Source organism: Pieris brassicae, chromosome 10 (genome assembly GCF_905147105.1).
Source record: "Pieris brassicae chromosome 10, ilPieBrab1.1, whole genome shotgun sequence".
Classification (NCBI taxonomy): domain Eukaryota; kingdom Metazoa; phylum Arthropoda; class Insecta; order Lepidoptera; family Pieridae; genus Pieris; species Pieris brassicae.
In genome coordinates this window covers 18,654,987-18,679,294 of record NC_059674.1, presented here as the reverse complement: position 1 = coordinate 18,679,294, position 24,308 = coordinate 18,654,987, and the positions used below count along the sequence as shown (strand labels likewise).

General features: G+C 33.5%; 1 protein-coding gene and 1 long non-coding RNA gene across 6 annotated transcripts in view; both read left to right on the top strand.

Annotated features, from left to right (window-relative positions):
* Positions 1 to 23,458, top strand: part of LOC123714973 (fasciclin-2) — an 86,314-nt gene extending 62,856 nt beyond the window's left edge. The window contains exons 2-16 of one of the 5 annotated variants that reach the window (XM_045669691.1): positions 11,612 to 11,774; positions 12,323 to 12,483; positions 12,729 to 12,853; positions 13,491 to 13,631; positions 14,485 to 14,619; positions 14,776 to 15,083; positions 15,541 to 15,662; positions 15,865 to 16,015; positions 16,439 to 16,631; positions 16,847 to 17,121; positions 17,194 to 17,341; positions 17,454 to 17,646; positions 20,157 to 20,352; positions 21,043 to 21,063; positions 21,340 to 23,458. In XM_045669691.1, coding sequence (XP_045525647.1) covers positions 11,612 to 11,774; positions 12,323 to 12,483; positions 12,729 to 12,853; positions 13,491 to 13,631; positions 14,485 to 14,619; positions 14,776 to 15,083; positions 15,541 to 15,662; positions 15,865 to 16,015; positions 16,439 to 16,631; positions 16,847 to 17,121; positions 17,194 to 17,341; positions 17,454 to 17,646; positions 20,157 to 20,352; positions 21,043 to 21,063; positions 21,340 to 21,469 — 2,462 coding nt within the window. In that variant the 3' untranslated portion in view covers positions 21,470 to 23,458. Of the gene's footprint in view, positions 1 to 11,611; positions 11,775 to 12,322; positions 12,484 to 12,728; positions 12,854 to 13,490; positions 13,632 to 14,484; positions 14,620 to 14,775; positions 15,084 to 15,540; positions 15,663 to 15,864; positions 16,016 to 16,438; positions 16,632 to 16,846; positions 17,122 to 17,193; positions 17,342 to 17,453; positions 17,647 to 18,298; positions 19,327 to 20,156; positions 20,353 to 20,525; positions 20,631 to 21,042; positions 21,064 to 21,339 lie in introns of those variants that run through there. The other 4 variants (XM_045669690.1, XM_045669689.1, XM_045669692.1 and 1 more) reach the window with 4 other exon arrangements.
* Positions 3,042 to 4,556, top strand: LOC123714975. The gene is made up of 2 exons (XR_006754381.1): positions 3,042 to 3,155; positions 4,312 to 4,556. It is a non-coding gene; the product is annotated as an uncharacterized LOC123714975 (long non-coding RNA).
* Positions 23,459 to 24,308: the final 850 nt, after the last annotated feature.

The following is a 24,308-nucleotide window of genomic DNA, read 5'->3' as shown; positions in this document are numbered from 1 at the left end:
TTGTCTAATTGAATTAGTAAACAATTAAATCGGTGACCCACTTTGGCAAGTAATAAAGACTAGGGCTTCGCAGATAAATTAAAAAAGGGGCTCCGGTACTTCCATTTGCGATTAACTTTATTAGAATTCATTTGAAAGAACGCTCGGGGCGTACTAATGAGCTTCTATAACCTTTTGTTGATCGAGAATCTGAGCCAGAGAGGACTATATTTTCATCTGAGGTCATCTGAACTTTTTTTGGGGTACTTATGTGTTATACATATGAAATTAAATCGATATACATAGAAATAGTATTAGTGTTCCTGTATGTAAATTATATTTTCATTGTTGTTGTCGTATTGATGTGCTAACATCGATAATAATTTATCAAGCGTCACCTTGAAATTGTTCATAAATTTAAGCGTAGTTTAAAGCATAAATATTAATATATATATTGCCTTACTGTCTATAAATTCATTTATATTTTTAAGTTGATTTCGTAATCGTGAAATTTATTCTTTATTCGATTATTCACAATACAATCTTGGCATGAATCACATCCATTCACACAAAATATGAGTGCGAGATGGTTCGAATTCTTATCTGCACATATTTTTGTATTCCTTTGTATTCGCTTTGAATGCGCTGAAAAATGAATATTGTAAAGAAATACGATAATATCATTCTCTACTACAATATGTTAAAATATTTTATTACTGCTTTTTTATACAAATTTACATATTGAAGATATTTAAAAATTTAAGTTTTTTTATGTGTCATTTTATGTATTGAAGTTTAATTACTGCTACATTTTGCGTGTTGTCACTTGGTTAAAATGAAAGTGAACTTTTTTTTAATTTAATTTTATTGCAAAGACTCAATTTACTTGTTTTTCTATATAATTCTGGTAGTTCTTATAGATTTTTATATTATAATACCAAAAAGTATGTACTAATTTAGATTTCAAATCTAATCTTAATTTTTCTAACGAATGTTCATCAGTCATTCGAAATTTGAAAACCGGATATCAATACTTAAACTTATTGCAAATTAAATTCTATTCTGATTTCCGGTAAGAGCCAATCGTGTTATTATAACGCGGGGCTGCGTTTGACGAGTGCCGCAAGCGACACCTTGGAAAATTGGAAGGGAAATATAATTGGAAAATTATTCGGCTTCGCCACTTTTCAGTTACCCCACGCATTAGGGCATTAGATGAACTGCCTCGAGGAAGATCGTTGCATTTTCAAATTGAAATAACCTAAGAGCTATAGAGAACTGTAATAATCTTACTGGCTTTTGAATCGATGTCAGATCTCGCATCTGACATCGATTCTATTGTAGCATTTTAACGGGAAAACTAAGGTTTATATCTAGACAATTAACATACTTGATATCCCTTATATTATTTTCCAATCACTACAGCAGTGACCGAAAAAGGTCAAGTATGAACTTGCAAAGTTATAAAAAAGCGTAGACTAAAAATACAGAATACTTAGCCCAAAAATTTGTGATATTGACAAATTGCTTTCAAGTTTATTCGACGGTTTCATCTCAAAACAGTGACAAGTTGATAAGTCTCCGCCTTGTGCTGTCAAGTGTTTATTCATTCCATTTTTATGCCGCAGGGTGTTTGTAATACAATTGTACTCAGAAGTGGTATTTCATGGACTTAAAGTATTACCTTCTATGTGATAATGTTCTTTGCTGTCTCTGGAGTATGTCTCTAATTCTTTCGTCGTAACCAATGATTGATTGGACATTAAAAATGATATCGGACATGACATGAGTGAATAAAAAAAATCTTAATTTAGGCAGGATATTACAACTGTAATTCTTGATCATATTTAAATCCCGTTAAAGGCTGGGACAGTACGTGTACATTATCTAAGCACGCACCACCTATTGACAGTTGAGATAGATAACTTTTGTTTCATTAGCAAAGTAACGCATTTTAGTCCCTCGTGTCACGTTCGTCACCCCAGCACTCGACAAACAGCGCGTGATGTGAGGTGAGCGCGTAGGCTTTTGGTCTGCTGTTTGCTTTGCTGAGATAACAATAAGAAAAACTTTATGTAGCTTAAAATCACGTTCGCTTTGGTTCATTTCTTGGGTGTATTGGTTAATCCAGGGACAAATCTTTATTAACGAAAATTAAGTAAATCGCTATTCAATTAATTAATTTGTCGCATTAGTTTTTTATACTAATATAGATTAAAAATAGCAGTAATGTTATAAAGAAGTTCCTAAACATCTGGATATATGTATATTTATAATTTTTATTAAACAAGAAATTTCGGAATTGTTTTCTCTAATAATTGAAATTATCAAACGAAAAACAAATTATATAGCAAATATCAAGTTCATTACGTCTGTTGTTAATTGAAATTATGAATCTAGTCCTCGGTTAAAATTAACAAGTGTATATATCCCGAAATGTAACATAATTAGGCCGTGTATTTTCAAAGCTCCGAGATTTATACTGTAAACTCAGCGACTTATTGGCAAACATAGGGGATGCTGGCTGATAATTAATCTGCGCAGACGGATCCAACATCATGCTTTGAATACAAATCATTGCAGTGATTTTACGATGATAGGATATGTTTGAATGCTTTCATTGTGTAGATTGTTAGTTTTTAATGTGATTTTCGTTGGTAGATATAAAGTTGACATTATATTATCACAATAGAATGCTTAGATCGTCTTTAGGCACTAAATCTTGTGTTACTTGTTAAATGTAAATAGTATGATCGTTTAATATCGCGTATAAGTATAATATATACTTTTAGCACGCTTGCGATGCCTACAGTACCTTTTTCTCTACTCTTATCCACTCTACGCTATGATCTTTCTCACCGAAATGTATTCATTAAAGAGGACTGGTTATATCGCGATGATTGGTGTTAACAAATATTTTTTTTAGTAGTATGTTGATTGCGTGGTCTGGTAAATCAAAATTAATATTACTGTAAAGTTTTTACGTCTGTAAATCTAATTAGCATAACACATTAAACGCTCAAATCACGGCTCGCTTGAACGTAAACTTTCAGTATTGAAATATGTTTTTGTAAGTACTGTAAGCGATATCGTTCGTGTATGTGTTGGCGTAGACGGATACTTCATAATTATAAGCTTTTAACTTGTTAACGTGTGTACTAATCAATTTTCGAAAGGTCAGAGCGGATACAAATATGAATTGGGTACATTATTTACATAACTCGACGTCAGAAGCCTCTTTCTGCAATCGGAACAGTCGAGTTGTATAAATAATAATTGTTCGTTTAGCTTAATATTAGCTTTAAAATGCTTTGAAAAAAATGTGTTTGTTACATAGTGCAGGCATTTCTTAAACGACGCTAATATTGTGAAGGCACTGTGCCAACCACTAATCTAATCGCTCTCACTAAACCAAATCCCCTTTTACTATTATTATCAATATAGCTGTAGGACTTACTAAATTAATAAACGTGAAAGTTTGTGTGGGTTAGAAGTATATTATATTTAAAAAAATAATGTCAGATATTATTTAGGAAATATATGAATTTGATTTATATATTCTAGAGGTTTTGCCTTTACTGCTTTGTTATATGTATGGCAATGTAATATATGAAATTTATTGTATTGAAGTATATTGGCGGATACAGGCTGATGCTTTTCGAACGTTATAATGCAATCTCGCTTAGTTCCACTTAAGACCGCAGAAGTCCTAACGTTTTCCAAACAATTTTTTTAATATAAAACATTGACTGTTCGTTTTCTTGTATACGTTTGTATAAATGTACATACTAATTTTCATAGTACTATAGGAGTCTTAGGTTTCATTAAATTGCTATTGAAGTAGACAATCAAAATCGGCTGGCGCCTCATCAAATGATTTTTTATTGAAACCATGTGGTCTATTGAAATGCACCCAGTAAGTACAATATACTTTAGCGAATTGAGTGTAATGTGCGAAGGATGTTTTATAGAGACGACCTTGGCTTCGATTTGCGTTGAATCATCTCGAGAACTTGTTTCCTGGCGTTTTGGTTTGTCATACATGTCCAGAATATAAAGAAACGTCACTTCTAAACAGAAGTACGTTTAATATTTTTATTTCTTCGATAATAAATACTCACTCATTTTGAATAAGCTTCAGAATAGAAATGACAATTAGTTTTGTATTTTATATGCTAAACAGCTAAACGACTTCTATTTGATAACTTGCTATTGACGTGCATATATACACATATATTCTATTTAAATTAAGAATGCCATTGATTATATACTCGTTTACATTTACATAGGGAATGGTTCTAAAGCTAAAATTGCAACGTTCACCAATTTCAGCTAGGTGCGAAGCAATTTACAATGCAATGATGTCGGTTTGTTTGTGGGCTATAAACCAAGTCAGAGGCACAGGGGCAGAGCCGGCATCACACTGTAATTAATGGACGGCAAGACAGGGGTGAAATTGGATCAATTTGACCCCCCCTTCCCAATTTTAAAAGGACCTATTGGTAAACAAAACTAATTAACGCCGATCGTTGATTGGGTAAATGATTTTTTGGATTAAATTCAAATTTGTTATGTAATTTATTTCGCTCAGCGTTCTTTGAATAGAGGTATCCTTAAAGATGTTTATTTTAGCTATCTTTGAGATAACAAATAACACAGTCATTAGACAAACGAAATGCTGCGTTTTACGTAAACCATTATTCATTTACAAGCGTATACTTTTTTTATGATGCCGTATCTGCATTAATATTTAATTAATTTAAGTTTTATTTCTGTTTGCACACACATTTAAGTTCACTTAAATTACAAAACAAATATGTAATGTGTTATTCGAATATTTTTTTAATACAAAGTGTAATCTTACAAGCGACCTAATAAATTTCCATGAGCGTGCTTAGCAAAACACTTAGGTTATCCGCATACCCCAAGTCAGCTTTATAAGCACTTGGATAAGACTTGAGAAATTTAAAATTAACCTGTGCTAAAACTCAATTCAGCACATATAAAGGACCCTCGCAGGTCCTTCAGCCGAGTGCGATGTCCTGCCCCACGTATTTAGCTATTGTTTTAAGTGTTCTACGCTTCGTTACGCCCCTCTCCTCAACTGAATTTTAAGGTCTTTTTTGTTTTCTTTATGGAGGACCCTTGTGCTAAACTGATAATGAAGGTGGGGCTAGGAAAATTTATTATTGCAAAGGTTCTCGTTGTCGTAATTGCGTCTTTACGGCGCAATCAGGACGAATGCTGTGTTTGGGTTTCGTCCTTGTGTTTTGTTGTGAGAGAACATTTTCTGTATTCATTGTGTTAATTTTACCAAACGGCCAAACACTATTTAAATAATAAACGTATATTAATTTATTAATTAGAAATCTGGGATGAATGAAGCGTCAAAATACTAGAAGCAATGTTACCGCGTTACGTACATACGGTTAGCCGAATATTTTTAAATGGCCGTTAATGATTTGAACTATTATGTTATATTTATTTATATATTGCGAGCGGAATTAATTATCTTGCCTAATAATGAAAGCAAACACAAGAGTAATAAACTAAAGCTTTTCTCAGACCGCACGGTAAGGTCCAACAGAAAAATTCTTGTGATATTGGGATTTTATTAAATGAAAAATAAATATTACTTCATAAATAAAAGATTTTAACTTGCGTAATGTGAAAAATAAAACACGTCTTTCCCTTTGAGCTGAGTTTCTTGATTTAAGTTACGTATATTTTCCGTAAACAGAATACACAACGTAATTCCTCTTATTTCCCTCAATTACGGTCTTTTCAGTGTGGATTAGGGTTGCTCACTAAAAATATTACCTCACTCCTGTTGTAGGTTATTGTGAATGGAGTTTAAAGTTAGAAATGGATTCTGCTCCGACTATATATTAGTTTCAAAAATAAATAAATGAATGTCTCCTTGATCTGGTGGTTAGCTTGACTGCTAATCAAGAAGTTTTGGGTTAGAATCTCGTGTATTATCTAGTATACTATCGTCTGATACTGCCTTTTACCCAGTATTTTTACCTTTATAGAATTAGTTCGGAGTTTTGAAATAGTTCATTGGTAACCCTCTTTGCGATCTCATGTCAAGTGTAGGTGTCTGTCGTTTGTATGTTTTATGTGGTCGGAAAGTAAATTACTGTTCATTTTGTTTGAGTGCGAGTGTGGGGTGATTTATTGAGTTACTTTGCAGGTAAAATGGTAATGTGTTTGAAAAAGTTTTCATTCACATTTAACATTAAATATTCTATATAAATCGAGAACTTTCGACACGGACTCTATAAAGTCCCGTTAAATAGTAATACATAGAATTATACAGTTCAAACATCCTAGAAAAAATAAAATAAATCAATGGCGCTACAACCTTTTTAAGTCTTGGCCTCAGATTTATGTATCTGTTTCATGATCATGTGTTAAATTAATAGGCAAGTAGGTGATCAGCCTTCTGTGCCTGACGCAAGGAACTTTTTTTCGGTCTAAGACAAGCCGGTTTCCTCACGATGTTTTCCTTCACCGTTCGAGCTAATGTTAAATGCGCACATAGAAAGAAAATCCATTGGTGCACAGCCTGGGATTGAACCTACGACCTTAGGGATGAGAGTCGCACGCTGGCACGCATTTTTTCCATTGTTAATTTTGTTCCTTTTTGATGCATGTTGATGGTATAGTTTTAAACACGCCGTGTAACCCTATCATACATATAAAGCAGCCCTGAAGACGATATTACGTATTGTTCTAGCTAAGTATAAAATGTTATGTATAAATTCTGGAATAGCAACAATTGAAGTTTGCAATAATTTATTATTTCAAATGTGCAAATATTACACATCACGTTATAAATATATTAGCCTCACTAATTCACTAACATTTATCGGAAATATACTGAACACCTGGGAACCCAGAGCCCGCCTTATCAAAGGAAACCGCAGAGAGTGGCTTCCCCAAACATCTTCAGAGGACTAATTGTAATACTCGACGTGTCTTACGCCTGAGACATTTCTAGGATATGGTTTTACTAATACCACAGGCTACCCTACACGTTATAAAGAAACATTAATTAAGGTAACGTAGCATATTACTACGAAAAGCTTCATTTATTAGTGGATGTAAGGAACAAGTTTTGTTTATAATTTGAGAAGATTTCTACCGGTTTCGTGATCATTTATTTTCTTAATTCTCGTACACTAGTAGGCCTGACACACACCATCGACTTTTTGGGTCTAAGGCACTATTAACGACTATTTCCTTACTTACTTTTACTATACGAGCATGTGTGATATTCGCAGACAGACAATCAATCAATTGGTACCATAGGTATGGTAGCCATGATTCGAATGTTGCCAATGCTAAACTATTTACCAAGTTTGCATGGTGTTGCCATTCAAATAAAACAAATAACATTGTGTTCTCTTATTACATAATTTCGTATAGTTAGTTAATCGTACCTTTTGATTTATATTTAATTTGTTTTCGTTATTATTTTATTTTTATATACATATTTTAGAACCTAACAATTTGATTCATGACTCTTCGAAGAATAGCGTTTGGTGTTGTATATGTGTAAGTGTTCATTGTTATATACCCGCTGCCTCCTTCATTTTGATCTGAATGTAGTATCAAATATGTAATGCAACAAAATGTGGTATGTATGTAAATCATTTTAAAACAGAATTTACGTAGAGTATATTTTTTTACATAGGTTTAGAATATCTTATTACCAAAGTGTATAGAAGTTATCTTTGTGTCTAAAGTATCGCGTGACGACGCTCAATTCACACGGTGGCATTCTGTTTGCATTGAATTATCTTCGCTTAGTGAGCAAGTGAGTAATTCGAATTCACAAAGCTGGCTTACTATGACATGGGAGGTATTCATTTTCGTCAAATCGCGGATTAAGAACGTTACAGGAACAAAGGTTTTCACTAATCCACAACTGCCTTAACACATTTAGGGTTGTCTACTAGTTTATTGTAAATATACGATGCGAATCATCGATTAGATTGCCGTTGAAGTACTGGTTTAATTATGTACCGCTTCAAAACAAGACCTAGGCACGAAAATATTTGTGTCGAAGTTTCAAAATCTAGCAAAACTTTTCTAAACAGATCCGATGATCATAAATACTGTCCCTCAAATTTTATTTAAATTAACAAAAAATTGTATGCTTAGAAAAAACTTTTTCATTCATATGTATGTTAAGTCAAAGTAATAAATCATTTATTCATATAGGTAACGAAATGTACACCGTCAAAACAAATTGAAAATTTGTAAATAGAGAGATTTAAAATAACATTATAGATATAAAAATTGCCTCTTAATATCATTTCAAATTATAATACAGAGTTTACTGTATGGGTATTGAACTAATAAAAATGGATGGTGAAATGGACAACCCTATCTATTCGCGTAAATGCTGCAGATTCTCCAGGTTTTCTTCCAAGGGGAATTTATTCCCTCCGGCGTGTCTACGAATACGCTGGGGTAGGTGGGCTTAATTGGGAAATAATGCCGAAACGATTAATCACAATACCCCATGTTTAATTCGAGCCTGTTTCTACAAGAGAACACTTTGATGTTAATCTTAAAAACATTTAATTCCATCTGCGTAGCTATTGAAAACGCTTTGTTATTTGTTGAGAGATTCAAACAATTTCATCTCAATACTGTTTCCATCCAATGAGACTAATATCGGTTCAATATAATAAATGTTACGCTTTTTGTAAACTGTTGTTAATTTTTTTCTATGTAGTGTCATATGAATATGAAATACAAATAATTGTGAATACCGTGTCAAAATTCTGACACCAACTCGATGGGAAATAAATACCAACTTTATTATATATTACAAGCTAGAAAGCACGTTTACAGTGCTAAGCCTGCTATATCTTTCATACGACTACCTGTATTACAACGTGTTTGTTGGGGTTTTACTGATTTCCAATGGGACCGGGACTGCAGTAGACCTGAAACTGTCTCGGTTCGTTTCACTTCACGTGCGATTGGCCTATTGTTGGAAACTCGGTGGTGACTTGAAGACGGGCAGGGGTCGGACCGCACTGGATTCATCGAAATGAAAAGTTTTATATTATGGGAATCGCATTGTTTGGAATTGATTGAAATACCGTCCCATATGTAAATGTGTTATATTGGCAATTATTTTGCGATCATAACGATGCAGATTGAAATCGAAGCACAATTTAAATAATTTCCTATCGATTTAATTTCAGTTCGCGATTACATGAGTATAGAATCCCTAAGGTTAAATGGGTCCCTTCCACGTCTCTTACTTACAGTTTTGCTCAGCTGTCTTTTCCAAAAAAATCTTTCCTTCGTTTTTAGATCACATATTCATGGTTTGTAAGAATTAAGTTAGGAGGCAATAGTTATTAAGTATAAAGTATCCTGTGTTTGCCTGTTAAATGGTATGCAAACAATTAGTGTTAGTTGTTATATATTTGTGTTCCTTGATGTAGGCTTGTATTGTATACTAATTAGTTGGTGTATATTAAGTACAATTAAAATATACGTTATTATAATAGTGTCGCTTGAATTACATAATTTCACGTTTCGAGTGCCTGTGTGTTTTCTGCTGTGTTTGTTTGTATGTACTGTCCAATCTAATACAATATAACAAATCAAATCTATATATCTATATTAATTATTCATATTACTACGTAATGTTCATACATTATATTATTATCATTTTATAAAAAATCTAGATACTATTCTTATCGTTGAACATAATGTTTCTCAAGACATATTGAAACCAATTTTCATAAAAATAATATTTCAACAATTAACAGACGAAAGAATTTTGGAGTGAAATGAACAATACACAGATTCACCTCATTTGTGTCATAATACGTATACAAATCCTTGTTAGAACATAATTGGTAATAGGAAACCACGTCGGGTTACAATGACTACGTTATGAGGCAACGCCGCAAACCCTTTAATCCATAGCTCGCTTAATTCACTTGTCCCCTCATTTGAGAATTTGTCCACAACCCCCTAAACCTCATTGATGTCATTTCAAACGAATATTGCAAATTCCTGTTTATTTATAAAGCAATTTTATTCGGCAGATTTGAATTGGGTTGTTTGTTTTCTATTTAGCTGTAGGATTGGTCAATAATTATGTGGTTTTGCTTGTAGTAATTTAAAATAATAGTTTTCATAATCATCATTCCTGATGTGGTACGTTCAATCTACGGCTGTGCACTAATGGGCTTTCTGTCTGTGCGTATTTAACATTCGCTTGTGCGATGAAGGAAAATATCATGAGGAAACCGGCATGCCATTGATCAAAAATTCATGGCATGTGTCAGAAGTTTGCGCTTGAGACTAGATGGTTGTCGCGCCATTGGTTTCTGTTTTATCTAAAATACGATTAACATGAATCTAGAATGATATTTTACCGTTTAAAAATACTTCACAGGTTTCACTTATGTAAAACTAAGATTAATAATTAGAGCGCACACATGTGGGTATATAAAATAACTAAAACAAAGCAGCAACAAAAATGTGGGTAGACATAATAAACTCGATGACTCAACTAAGCATAACATAGAACATTGTGCGGATTTGAACATTAACCCTCCGCAGTAAAACATTCAAAATCTAGATTACCTCTATATAATGTTGTATAATAATGTATATTACTCTATTTAATGTTTGTTTCTGGAAGAAATTGAGCCTATAAATAAATGTGAACTAAAATATTGATAGTTGTAAGTTTGTTGTGAAAATCGGAAGAAAATGCTTGGTTAGTCAAGACGAATGTAACGTAAAAAATAAAATTCGGTGGAAGCGAAGGGACGACGGCTGGACGTGGTCTGCATACATAAAACGTTGTAAAAAATTCTCTCCTCCCCATTGATTACATACCTATATCTATGTTGGAGCAGATGCCGTTTTTATGATATTTACGAAATATTGTGGATAATCCTCAACTATATATGAATTCGGTAAGCTGATGTGTGAGATTTTATCTATAAACAATAAATTTTCCGTCTCTTTAATTGATATTTATCAAGTGCCCAACACACAGATATTTAAGTTGAATACATCTTCGTCTTGCTTTCACTGTAACCATAACTTGGTTTCGCGCATTCATTAATGAAACTTATACATATTAAATACTGCTCACGAGTTATTAACCGTTCTTAAAATACTAATACATTGTCTGCCCGTAAAATACAGCGAAAAATTAGTCTAAATTAAAACCTATGTTCTAAGTTAAAATGCATGCGGTACAAAGACATAAATTAGCAGCATTCTCGTCATATGGGCCCGAAAGTTTGGCTGGCGTTGTTCAAGTAACTGTGTCACGTGCCTTGGAATAAATTGTTCCGAACTTAATTAAAGAGTTCTATACACCCTCCGGTATTTTATGCGCCACAAGTATTCGGTATGGTATGTTAACAAGGTCCTATTCTTAAATTTAATGTCGACAATAAAATAAAACGATATCCATGAAATTAAACTGTAGGGATAAAAGTTTGTTTTAATAAATCTTTTTGGTATCTTTAAACGTATACGTCTCCCACTGTAGCTAACTCATATAAAACCCGAGGGTTCTGGGTTTAAATTTGAAATGTTATTTTTGACCTAATATTTTCTTTTACAGGATGTTCGGCTCAGAACCTGAGGATATTTCCGATGCAGAAGCAGCAAACGGTGGCTGTTGGGAAGTCTGTGGTGCTAACGTGCCAGGCTGATGCGTCAGACCCCGCCCTAGTGTCACAACCGCAGTGGAGGGATCCTAAAGGACAGATTATAAATGAGGCTGCGTACGTATAGCAAGAAAGACTTACTTTACTTCCAACTATAAATTCTACTGATAATTAACAAAATTAAAATAGCCTGTAATCTAGTTCTACATAATCAGGATTAAAATCCAAATGTCCAAATTCTTTCGTCCCTCTTCCTCACCACCATTTTCCAATTATTCCCTACTATTGTTTTTATTCCATCATCCCAGATTTCTGATGGGCGTCCTCTCCATTTTTTCCTACTGTTTTCCATCAATTCATGAACATTATAGAAAGTAGATGTAAAAACCTGCCTCTTCCCTTTCTGTCTTTTGATTGCCTCTGGATAATGTCCAATTTTCCATTATATAAATCGTTACAGTCAAGTATCTGTTGTGTAGGATTGAATAGATTTATTTAGATATTCGTCTTAGTTTTTCATATCCGCTTAAACTTATTCCGCACAATCCTAGTGGAGGCTTTTAAGGCAGCGTTTGGGTTTCATCGGAAACGAGGTCCAGCCATCTAGTAACCATCTCTCGTGTGACAGAATGGAGCTTTACGATTCACACTATACATTTGTACAGGTCTGGCACGCGCCCGGAAATCTACACCGAGCCAATGCCCGCGAAACAACTTCAGCTATTATACATATCGTCAATCACGCCGGCGATGGCAGGCAATTACACTTGTGAAGCAACCTTTACCAACATGCCGCTCAGTGCTAGCGTTATTCTGGACACTTTTGGTACGCATATTCATTTAATTGCATTTAGAATAAATAGAAATTAAGCCATTGCTTTTTTAGTCTAAATATTTTAGTCTATAATTACGCGCAACGTCTACGTTGTCTATATCTATGTTTATCGCGTTGGAAGGCATGAAAATGAAGTTTGATATATATGGATATAAATAATCAGGAATGTGTTTCCTCCATACTTATTTAATTCTAAACAAAATTGTTTGCTTTAATTTAAAATCTTTTTATTTTAGTGGCAATTACCTGGACAAATGCGAATGAAAATCAGTATGCGACGAAAGGAAAAGACTTTAAAGTAATGTGCGAAGTGACTGCAGAGCCTGCACCTTCAGTGGATTGGTTCAAGGAAGGCACTCCCGTATGTATTATTTCTATTTATATTTTATTGAATATGTAACTTGGTGTGCAGTATAATGTATCAAATATCTCGACTAGTAATAAAAGCCTGTTTCAAACAGCAGCTCATTGCAGCATATAACTCAAACACACAACTTTTATGTTATTCCATATTCAAATTGTCAATCTACTGTATGTTAAATATTCACACACATAGACAATGATCCTTTGAAGGACTTAGTGGGCTTACGCAGGTCAAACATGTGGAAGCCTCAGGACTAATAATCCAATTTGAACGTTACGGGATGCCATACATGTTATAAATGAATAACAATGGTGACTGTTTAATCATTTTTCTAACGTAACATTCAACAAAATTAGTTTTGTAATAGGTCTGCCCAGACAACTCTGTCTGACATGACTATAATTAGTCTATATTTAACGACAATTAAGTAGATAATTCTAATATGTGTTGTTATATCTATTATATTATTGTAGAATCAATTCCGAATCTAAAGGTATATTATCTTATTAATTAAAACATTTCAGTTTGCCAAAACATTTCAGTTTGCCAAAATATTGTCTTTTGTTGTATTATATTTCTAAACAGTTACAGTTAAAAATTAAACAAGTACTAATTATTGAATGCATTGTTCTAGATTTTGACTGGTGATCGATACGTCATTGATGTAAACGGTTTATTAATTAAAAGTATTGAGGAAAGTGACGATGGAACATACACATGCAGGGCTGTTGTCATTCAAACTGGAGAACTAGCTGAAAGGAATATTAAACTCGAGGTATGGATTAAATGTGTAAAATTACATACCAGTGGCACTACAACCCTTTTTAATCTTGGCATCGGATTTCTGCATCTGTATTTGGCAATGATTTCTTTAGGAAAATAGGTGATAGGCTTTTGTACCTGCCTGGTACACACGGGACACACCGACGTGGATGTTGGCACATTTCTAGAATAGAACGTACGCATAATGTTAATACTTAGTAATTCTTTTTTGGGAAAAGGGATAGTAATAAAATCCCAGAGGCCCTTTTATAAATTTAAGAAATGTGTTTAATAAAAGCTGTGTAAAACGGCTAACTATAAAGTTAACGATTATCCAGTTGAAAAAAGGGCCTGGGACTAGTGCTGGACAGGCTACTTCTAATAAATTTGCGGTGTGTGTTTTACAATAAGTGATTTTAGTTTGATGATTTGCTATTTCAAAAGAATACCGAGAGTTTGTTACGCCGGCTTTTTCTCTCGGCCTACACCCTTTGCCTTCTTTGACGATGAGTAGGGATGTCTACCGGCTCAAATTTAATGGCATGGAATAAGTGATACATATATCCTTTATTCCATAATAAACATAATTTATTTTATTTTAATAGAAAATGCATTTGGATAAAGCTGAGTTTCGAACTCACGTACACTTACCTTTGAAACGCAATCCCAAACACTAGACTGACACTTGTCATAATGTTTATACAGATAATTTGTATTGTCTTTAATTTTATATAATGATCTTCATCGCTTGGCTATACACATGTCTTTATAATACATCAATAACAGGCACAAGAGAAACCTTAACACATAAAGATTCATGAATTGAAACGTATTTAAAAATAAAATTAACTTTAAACACTTGCTAGGTATACACAGCTCCAGAAATGGAAGAAAGAGAAACAAGAGTGGTCATTAAAGAAGGAGAGTCTGCGTCAATCACCTGCAAAGCAAGAGGAAAGCCACCACCAACGTATTCTTGGATTAAAGCTTCAACACGAGAGGTAAAATGTTTTTTACAATCTGATTGCCTGCTTTATCTGTATGTAAATTTATTAAGCATGAACTACTGCAATTTATTTGGAATTTGTTTAATGGATAAAACATGCACTGTAAAATAATTGTAAGTTTGGAAGAAATAAAAACTTTATTTTTTTCAGAATTTGGGAACTGCCTCTCGGTTCAGCGTGAACGAAATTAAAGGTCTACTTACATTTGACCGCGTAGAGGCTGGTGACTACGGCAAATATATTTGCAGTGCTGTCAATCAGGCGGGTCATAACGAGACGGAAATCGAAGTAGAGGTTTTAGTTCCACCAAAAATATTTGAACTATATAACACAACCGCTGCCGAGAAAACCGAAGGCAGATTAGAATGTAAAGCTTCAGGAAGACCTGCACCAAGGATTAGCTTTAGGAAATTAAGCAGCTCTGAGCGGCTTTTAAATGGTCCTAATGATGATGGAAGGTAATTATCATTTATTTTCTAGTTAATTTCCCTACTTTTAACTTCCTTGAAATCTCTATGTGGTAGAGACCCTGAAAGTTGTAGTGTATATAATTCAAATGATGTTCATTGATTATTGACATAAACTGTTTATGTTGTTGCATTGACTACAGCTAGTATAGTAGCAACTATAACATTTAACTTTAATATAGGGAACCGGCAAAATCCAATAAAAAAAATCACGTAATCATTCATTTCAGTGTCAGATGGAGAAATCCTATTATTTTCTCTTTGAATATAGATTATGCCGCATAAGATTAGTGTATCAAAGATTTTGTATGACACTTTTACCAACGACATATTTAATTCTCTTTAATTGTCGATGAACAGAGTGAATGAGTTATCCTTTTGCAGTTATCTATCGGTATATTGGTTTATCGGTATTATTGTCAATGAGTCGGGTCTATTTTGTTTTTAGAATCATAATTGAAACCAGTAATCGCCAAACCGGTGATCAGATGCAATCAAGTGCGGTGATTACTATTACGTCTTTGAATAGAACTGACGATGGTTTATATGAATGTGTCGCTGAAAACGAAGGTAAATATTGACTTAACGAAACTAATGTTATTATTTTTTTTTACAATCAAAATGGTGTCTTCATTAAAATGTTTTCCTAATTGTTTTATTTTTGTGCCGGTGTATCCATCGTCTGTGGATAATTGGTATATAGGCATTTAATTATTTTGCGTTGTTTTATGACTGTAATAAATTTAAATTGTATATATGGTTGTATTTTTAGGAGGTGAAGCGAGAAAGAACGGACATTTAACTGTTCAATTTAAGCCAACATTTGATCATATGACGAATGTACCGATCTGGAGTTGGAATTCACAACCTGTAAACATCAGTTGCATTGCCGAAAGTATTCCCAATGCAACTATCAAATGGAAGTAAGTTTTCAACATTAACATTTTTGCTTTCTAAAAACTTTTCTTTTATGTCAGGTGCACAAATATCGCGTAGTTTAGTTTCATTAATAATTGTGTAGTGTATACATAGTTGGTTAGTTTATTTCATATTAGGCGTAACTTTGAAGAAATTATTGAATTGTTGTATTTAAATTTATATGTAATAAGTGTACAATAGTATTTGTATAGTAGTGTAAGTATTAGCAAGCTGCACTAGTAACGAATTTTATAAGAGGGTGAGACCTAGAACCTAAAACACACGATAGATTGCAATTAGATTTAATAAATATTTGGAAAGTATAATTAAAAATATCAAATCAAAATTTTAGTTGTTAATTTAGTTATTTGTATGAAATTACTTTTTAGATATAACAGAGAATGTTCAATTTCACATAATGTTTCTAGGTTCCACGATGTCGATCTAATCGAGTCTCCTCAAGTGAGAATATACGGATCGGGACCCATAAGCTACGTCACCGTCACGCCCACCGATAGAAGTCTTTACGGCGTTTACAAATGTTTAGCGACCAACACATTGGGAGAGGCCGAGCATATCAACCAATTAAGAGAAGCTTTCCCTCCAGGCACTGTTACTCAAGTAAGATATTATTCATGCAATTGTCTACAATTATTAAGTAGAATTTAAAATATACTTTTTACATCACGGCCAGTGATAATTATTTAATTTATCATTGGGAGTATTTCGTATTAAGAAGATAATTCATCAATTAAAGGCGATTCGAGTTATAGAGCTTTTCCCCGTAGCAACTAGTTCTTTAAATTAATTATTTTATTTCATACGTATTATTACAGGCTAAACAAGAGACTATCACAGCCACTTCCGTATCATTCAACATAGTTGGGCCGCCCGAAGAAATGGGCCCTCCGATCCTAGCATACACCACTCAATACAAGGAAAACGGCAACTACGATTGGAATTTAGCTATGAATAGAACGTGGTCTGCTAACTCCCCTTACATCGTTGAGAACTTGAGACCTATGTTCTCCTATGACTTTAGATTTGCGGCAGTAAATCGAGTTGGCGTTGGAAGTTGGGGCGCGCCAATCACTGTTATTATGCCTAGGAGGTTTGTGTTGTGTCGAGAATAAATTGATCTTTGAATGCAAATTCATATTTCATCACTATGTGATCATTATAGGTCTCCTCCGGAACAACCTAAGTGGAGAGAAGCAGTGAGTTCTGAATCATTGATTCATGGAAAGTTTGCCGATAGATACGAATTACAATGGAAAGTGCCGGCTCACAACGGTGAACCAATCGATATGTATGAAATAAGCTATTGTCCAGTAAGTGTTCTACCTTTTTTTCTGATTGACTCACATTCTTTTTAAGAAAATATACTGTAATTTACTTTTAATATTCTTTCGAAATCAGGCGTACTATTAATTTAATTTTTAGGTCATGAAAGTTAGCGGTGAATGGCGCATCTCAGGAGAATCAGATTGTTTGACGGAAGAGCTAAAGTCATACGAAGCTATTAACTACGAAGTCCGAGGTCTTCAGCCAGACACTAGATACAGAATGCACGTCAGAGCTCACAATATACTGGGCTACTCCTTGCCAGCCCAGCTCTACGTACAGACGGCCCTCGGTGAGTACCAAGATAACGAAATCCCTCATCGAGCTGGTTTCTACGATGTTTATACCGCACCCGATCCGAACACTTCTGCGGCGTCCACCTTCACATGTTACGTTTCAGTTTTATTTATCACTCTAGTTTGTGTTTTGTGAGATGTGAACATTTTCATTTTCGCTTTCATCTAGTAGATAGTTTTACTCCTGTAATTCTGGCTATGTTTATCGAGTACAATGTTGGAATAAGTTTGAATAAGTATTGTTATTTCTGATTCATTTTTGTATATTTTAGTTTTAAGTTTTATTCTATAACAATTGTTTGACATCTTCATCTTGCCTTAGCTTACGTGAATGCAATATTTGTGACAGTGATTAAGGAATCGTATTTTATTTTTTATAATTTTAACTATCATTTATATTATTGTAAAACGTAAATACTTTTGCGCTTGCGTTAATTTTCTCTAACTGATACATACGCATGGGGTTCAACTAAACCGTTTTATTTGAATTTAACCATCCCATTTTCATTGTGTTTGTTTAAAACGAAGTAGATATTTCTGTATTGGTAAGTTTCATTTTCATATTTAGAATATTATTTCAACGAAGTGTTTTCAATTAGTTTTTGGTACTCGCAGTTCTAATGTATTTATCGTATTAATATTTTTTAGGTAATCCCAATGGAAGTCCACGCAATTTCCAATGGGCTCACATTATAATGGATACTCTTTTTGCAATATTAGTAATAAATCTCGATTCAGAGATTTTAAACTAGTGAAAAATTTAAATGAGTCCAAAGATGACTGTTATTTAGATTTTTGTGATAAATTGATTTATTAATTGTAAAAATAGCTATATAGATCTACTGTCTAATGTTTTGAACGAATTGTCATTAAATGATACGATATGTGTTTACTAAAACTTATGTTTTAACAACTATTGGATGTGTTTCTTTTGATATATTAAACAAATTATACTAAAGTTATCGAAAAGATAATTATTCTAAATTTGTGTAGAGTAGATAGTTAATGGATAATGAATAATGCACTGCCGATTGCTATCAGTATTTACGTTTATAAAATTGATACATACTTAAAATTTTGCATGTTGTAGGGTAAGTCATAATGTACGAATTTTCGATGGCTATTGTATTCCTTTTAATAAAACTTAGATAATCTGAATTAGTGTTAAAGACAATCGTCCGTCTCAAATTGTGTGTGAAAATGAACAGCGGCTTAGATAGGTTGAATTCTTCGGTGAAGGACATGGTTATGATGCAAACTGAAAATGACCAATGTGCAAAGAATAAATGTTTCCAAAATAAATGTTAAACATATTTTTATTTTAAATGAAAATGAATGAAATGATGATGATGAATCCATTGATTCGTTCATTTTTGTTGCGTTTGCGACATCCTAAAACGAGTCAAATTCCCAGCTAAAAGCTGTCAAGATGCTCAAGATAAAATAACCCCTAGAATATTGTTCGATTGCAAAGTGTGTTTGTGGCCCTGACTGATGAATGGGTAAATATATTTTGTATTCATATTAATATAGTTAATATTTGCTACACAATTTATTTTGGAATGTACTAATTACCCTTCATATGTGTATTGCATGAACATGCTACTAAATTCACTTAATATATTTCCGAAACGGCATAGCATGTACCTTCCTAAGCAGCATAAAAGGTATCTTCTCTAGGATTATAATTATATAGAACTTTATTTGATTAGTCTCTCATTAGTTTAGCCGTATAGATTGTGTTAATTTAGAGTTTATTTTAGTATTTTATATCTGATCAGATTGAAATTTTTTTATATAGTTTTTAGGTATTCGGAATTTAACTGAACTATCTTCGAGTTCTTATTCGTCCTTTGATATTTGTAGTTTAACTTTTATTGGTGTTATTAATGTTTATAATAAAACTACAAATATTGAAATCTATTATAAGTATTTATTTAGTTTAATCCAATTAAACTTATTGTGGTGATGGAATAGAAAAGTGTATTTATTTTATGAATTAAGTAGCAAAATTCGCTTCTAGACTCGACATATTTGTCATGGGGTTTGAAACTTTATTTTGCGTCAAGTTCTATGGAATGTTTGCATCTTGACAACTTTTCTTTCTCGTTGTTGATTTGGGCTCTATTTTATGCATCATTATCTTCAGCTGTCATCATCAGTTAGGTTAATTCAAACCCCATTTCATGACACAGAGAGCTTTCTCTTTCAAAAGTTATAGACTTTGTTTGTCAATTCGGTGATTGGGTGCACGTTGCCTACTTCGAAAGCACTCTGTTTAGACTTGACTGTAACCAATGAATTTTTTAACATCACATTTGTTACAGTCATTTTAATATCACATAACATCATCAGCTTACTTGATATGATGCATAAAACTAACAATTGAGCACAGTGAAGTCTTTGGTTTTGATAAATTTAGTTCTTTCAAAGGTTTATAATAGACTTTGCTGTCTCTGTTCCCCTTCTGTGCGATAGTTAGTCTAAAATGATTCTATTTTAACAGGTGTCGAACGCTCAGGATTTGCACCTCCTCAACTGCTTTCAAGCGGAGCCATAGTTGGGATAGCGCTCGCCGGTGTCCTCATCTGTCTTCTCATAGTGGATCTCCTCCTTTTCTGCTTCCGAAGGCAAGGTGTCATTGCAACGATTTGTGGTAAACGCGTTAAGACCCACAAGGATGATGAAACAAAATTAGGAAGGTAATATATCTTTAATGTTTTAAATTTCATTAATTTGATCACTTTATCAGTATCATCGACATTCCTTGTTTGTTACCTTTTCTCCTTCCTTGAACTGTTTTATTATTTGTCTTTCGTCCTGGTTCCCCTCTTCATAAGTGTTAGTGTCGATGAGAGATGTTTCTGCCCGCTAGTCTGTACGGTTGGCGCTTCCCGCTCCCTTATTGCAGCACGAAGCCGCGAGCCCCGCCCTCACCCGCGCCGCTGCCGCCTCCGGTCAAGCTCGTGCCGACACCAACGTAAGGCGCTCACAATTGCATGCTTTCTCTGTGCGATTGCTACACGGATGACACAAGTCTTGATTAATATGGGGCATTGTACAATTTCAGCGCCAGCTTAGCGTTTTGCATTTGTAAATTAAACGATTAGTCGCAAGTGTAAATTTTTGCTAGTTTGGTAGACATGTAGATGTTATTACAAAATCATTGACCTAGATAATAACTTTTTAAAGTAAAGGAGTTTGCTTGGAACATCTCTTACGACAGTGTTTAGTAACGTTTGCTTTTTATTTATCATAGTTTATTTTGATGATATTGTTTATCTCCTAATTTTCTGATTATCAACGTAAATACTTATTATAAATAATATGAATCTTTGATTCTAATAAATTATATTTTTATGTCCTTCACGCTGCTATTTGGTCATTCGTAGTTATATTCCAACGACACCAGTGTAAGATATATTCTATTTTGTATTAACTACAGCACTTTGTTGGCATTTGTATTGCAAAGCTAACTTGCGTATAAATATGCTTATTTGTGATGTTAACATAAATTTTGAGATGTAGTCGTGTTGTTTGCGTTTCTTAAGCTTTTGTACAGGATTGTATAGTAATATAGTGTACATAATTTGCTTGTTTAGTTCTGGTACTAGCCGTCATTAGATATAATGTATATAGCCTAATATTTCACTAAAATACAAATGCACTTAGATTATTTTCATTCTTAGGGATGAAAAGGAGCCGCTGAAGGAGACAGGCGATGATGCTATCAAAAGGAATTCTTCGGTAGAGTTTGACGGCCGCAGAGTTTACGCCACTAGTGGAGGACCTATTATTGGAAAAAACTCAGCGGTTTAAATGTACTACTATTCGGTTAGCTATTTTGTTGTACTAAATCAAATATTTCCAGCGCTTTGAGCGTGAAACTAGCCTGAAATTAAGAAATTTTTAACTTTACACAACGGCACTGGAAGGTTGTATCTTTCCTACCTGAAGCTTATTATACTACTTACGCATTCGTGCGTTTTGACAGCACGCAATTACAATATTAATATAAATGTTTGATATTGGTACAACATTATGGTTTGGATAAGGACACTCAAATTGTTAGCGAGAAGCTTGTGTATTTGTGATGAGCGCGACCAGTATTTATAACTGCCAAAAGACGAATAACGTATTTGTTATGGAAGCTTTTTGTTTATGTTACTATGGGATTAGGCACTGACATTTAATCATCCTAGGAGGATATTTTTCTACTTTTAATACTCTAACACGTAATAATTAAACAGATTTAGACAAGATTTTATAATACAATTTTGTACTTATAAAATCGCTTCAAAGGTACAAAATGTGCCTTTTATGATCGGTTCATTTGTAAATAATTATAAGTTTTAGAACGTAAGTTTGGTTTAATGTTTGGCTATGCTGAAATATGTAATCCTTATACCAGTGATCTTTTGCTAATTTATTTAATCCCTAGAGGGTTAATCACAAAATATATTTATAAGTCATGCATTTAATGTACTTTAAGATGTGTAAATAATTAGTAATAGTGTTATGTAAATATTATGTACACACACTTAAATCATAAATTTTTCAATAGAATAGTTTCCCAATTATCTTAGATATAGACGTGGGTATTATAAATTGACTTAAATAGGTATTTTATGTCACTTTTCATTCTTCATTTAAATAGGACGAATTAATTTTAAACTCACCATAATGATAATAAGATCTTAGTTATAAAATTGCTCTCTTTAACATAAATCAGTAGGTTTAAAAGTATTATTCTAAGTTTTAGTATCTGGCGCGCTTTAGCTGTTATGTGTCTGATAATTTCTGAAGTAGCGCGAATAGCGAGTACAGAGACACTTGGTAACAGATTAAAGTATATAATCACATATATAAGTGGCGTAAAGTCTTTTTCAATGTTGTTTATTTATTTTCTGACGCTTTTATATGTAATGCTCACTGTTGTCCATAAAAAAACACTTTGATTTTCGCCAAAGTTACTTTTAAATAGTTTGTTATTGTCTAGTATCTCTCTTCAGTCGGTAGATCATGTCTGTCTGTCGTGGTCAGCAAGGAATCTTCTGAAGCAGACAATCAGTTTCCACTAGTTTTGAGACCGATAAATCTTTCACTTGATCGGTCCATCTGTTTGGTAGACAGCCACGTGAATTTTTGCCTTCTGTGTTACTAACCATGATCAGTTCTCATCGCCTATAACTTCAAAGTCAAAATAACTTATGAACGTCAGAAAAGTAGTTATATTATTGCTATATTTAAGCATTGTCTGGTACACTTGGAAGGAAATATAACACTGCCCTTTGCGGTCCTTTTTTAGGTACTACTCAAATAATGATTGCTGGTTCATACATTACTTAGTCACTATAAGATATTTTTATAACAATATGTATTGTCAGCTCTTAGAATATACGAATATATTTATAACAGCTGGCGCCTTTGCAATTTTACTTCAAACGTAGTATAGTCTAATCTAGATTATGAAATATCACGTAATTTATCTACATTGGTCAACGTTGATAAAGTTATCGCTATCGGTGGTTAGATTGGAATACATTATTTATGCACCCGTCTTAAACGATAATGTTAAAAATATGGAGCTTTTAAAAGTTAAATGTATTTCTTGACTTCAGACACGTCAAACAAATGGCAGAGCTACTAAAATAATTGCTAAGCGTAGTCTTGACGTAGCTCTTAAATTTGAGTGGCCTTGTTGGGCTAAATTTATCAAGGGCTTCATAGGAACTAAGATTTGTGTAAGCGGCTTTTGTAAGACGTTATACGTGAAGCATTTTTATAAAATAAATGTATTTCAAACTGCTCTCTCCTTTTATTTAGATGGCAATTTAAATATTGCTGGAACCAATTTGCACACTGCACATAAATACTGGACTATGAGCCCTCAATTATTTAAGTTATGTAGAACTGTTTTAACTCTAAGGATACAGTGAGCCCACCATCGTGGGCTAGCTACGACTCCAAACTCAGACAACATATCTATCAAAAACTATAGCGACTTGAGCGAGGATAAAAGTAATAGGAGGCAATCGGGCAGGAGGCTCTTCTGATGGTAAGTGTCAACAAGAGAGAGATGTGTCTTACACACACATTTCCAGAAGTCTCGCATGCTTTGTCGGCCTTTTAAGAATCGAAGTCGAATTGATTCCAGCTGGTGCCACATAGTGGTGGTGTACGGCAAAAGCTGCGCAACGGTTATATACCTTTTCACTAAGCAATATAAATTCGTTAATGTTTCGTACATTTATTTTTATTAACCTCGATACTTAGGGAAGGGTAGAAAAGCTTAATTTATCCTTGTTAGTGATACAAAGCGAGACATCACAATGCACGCTTTTTAATCGCGGCTCCTATTACATTGTAATCTGCACTAAGGGTTGCGCGTGAGCAGACGGGACCCGTATTTGTAGCAATATCCTAAATGTTACACAACACTACACAGTGCTGTACGAAATTTATACTATCGATAACTTTAACATATAGTACGTCTACTACTTTCGGTTTTCTCTACCACCCAAAAAAAATAGGTGCCTATGCCTAGGTAGTACTACTTTAAAAATCGTGATAAAATGTAATTTATCTCTAAAATAAATAATTATAACTTTCACCTTTTACCGATAATCGTATTAAGTGCAATTCTTTTGTCTCAAAG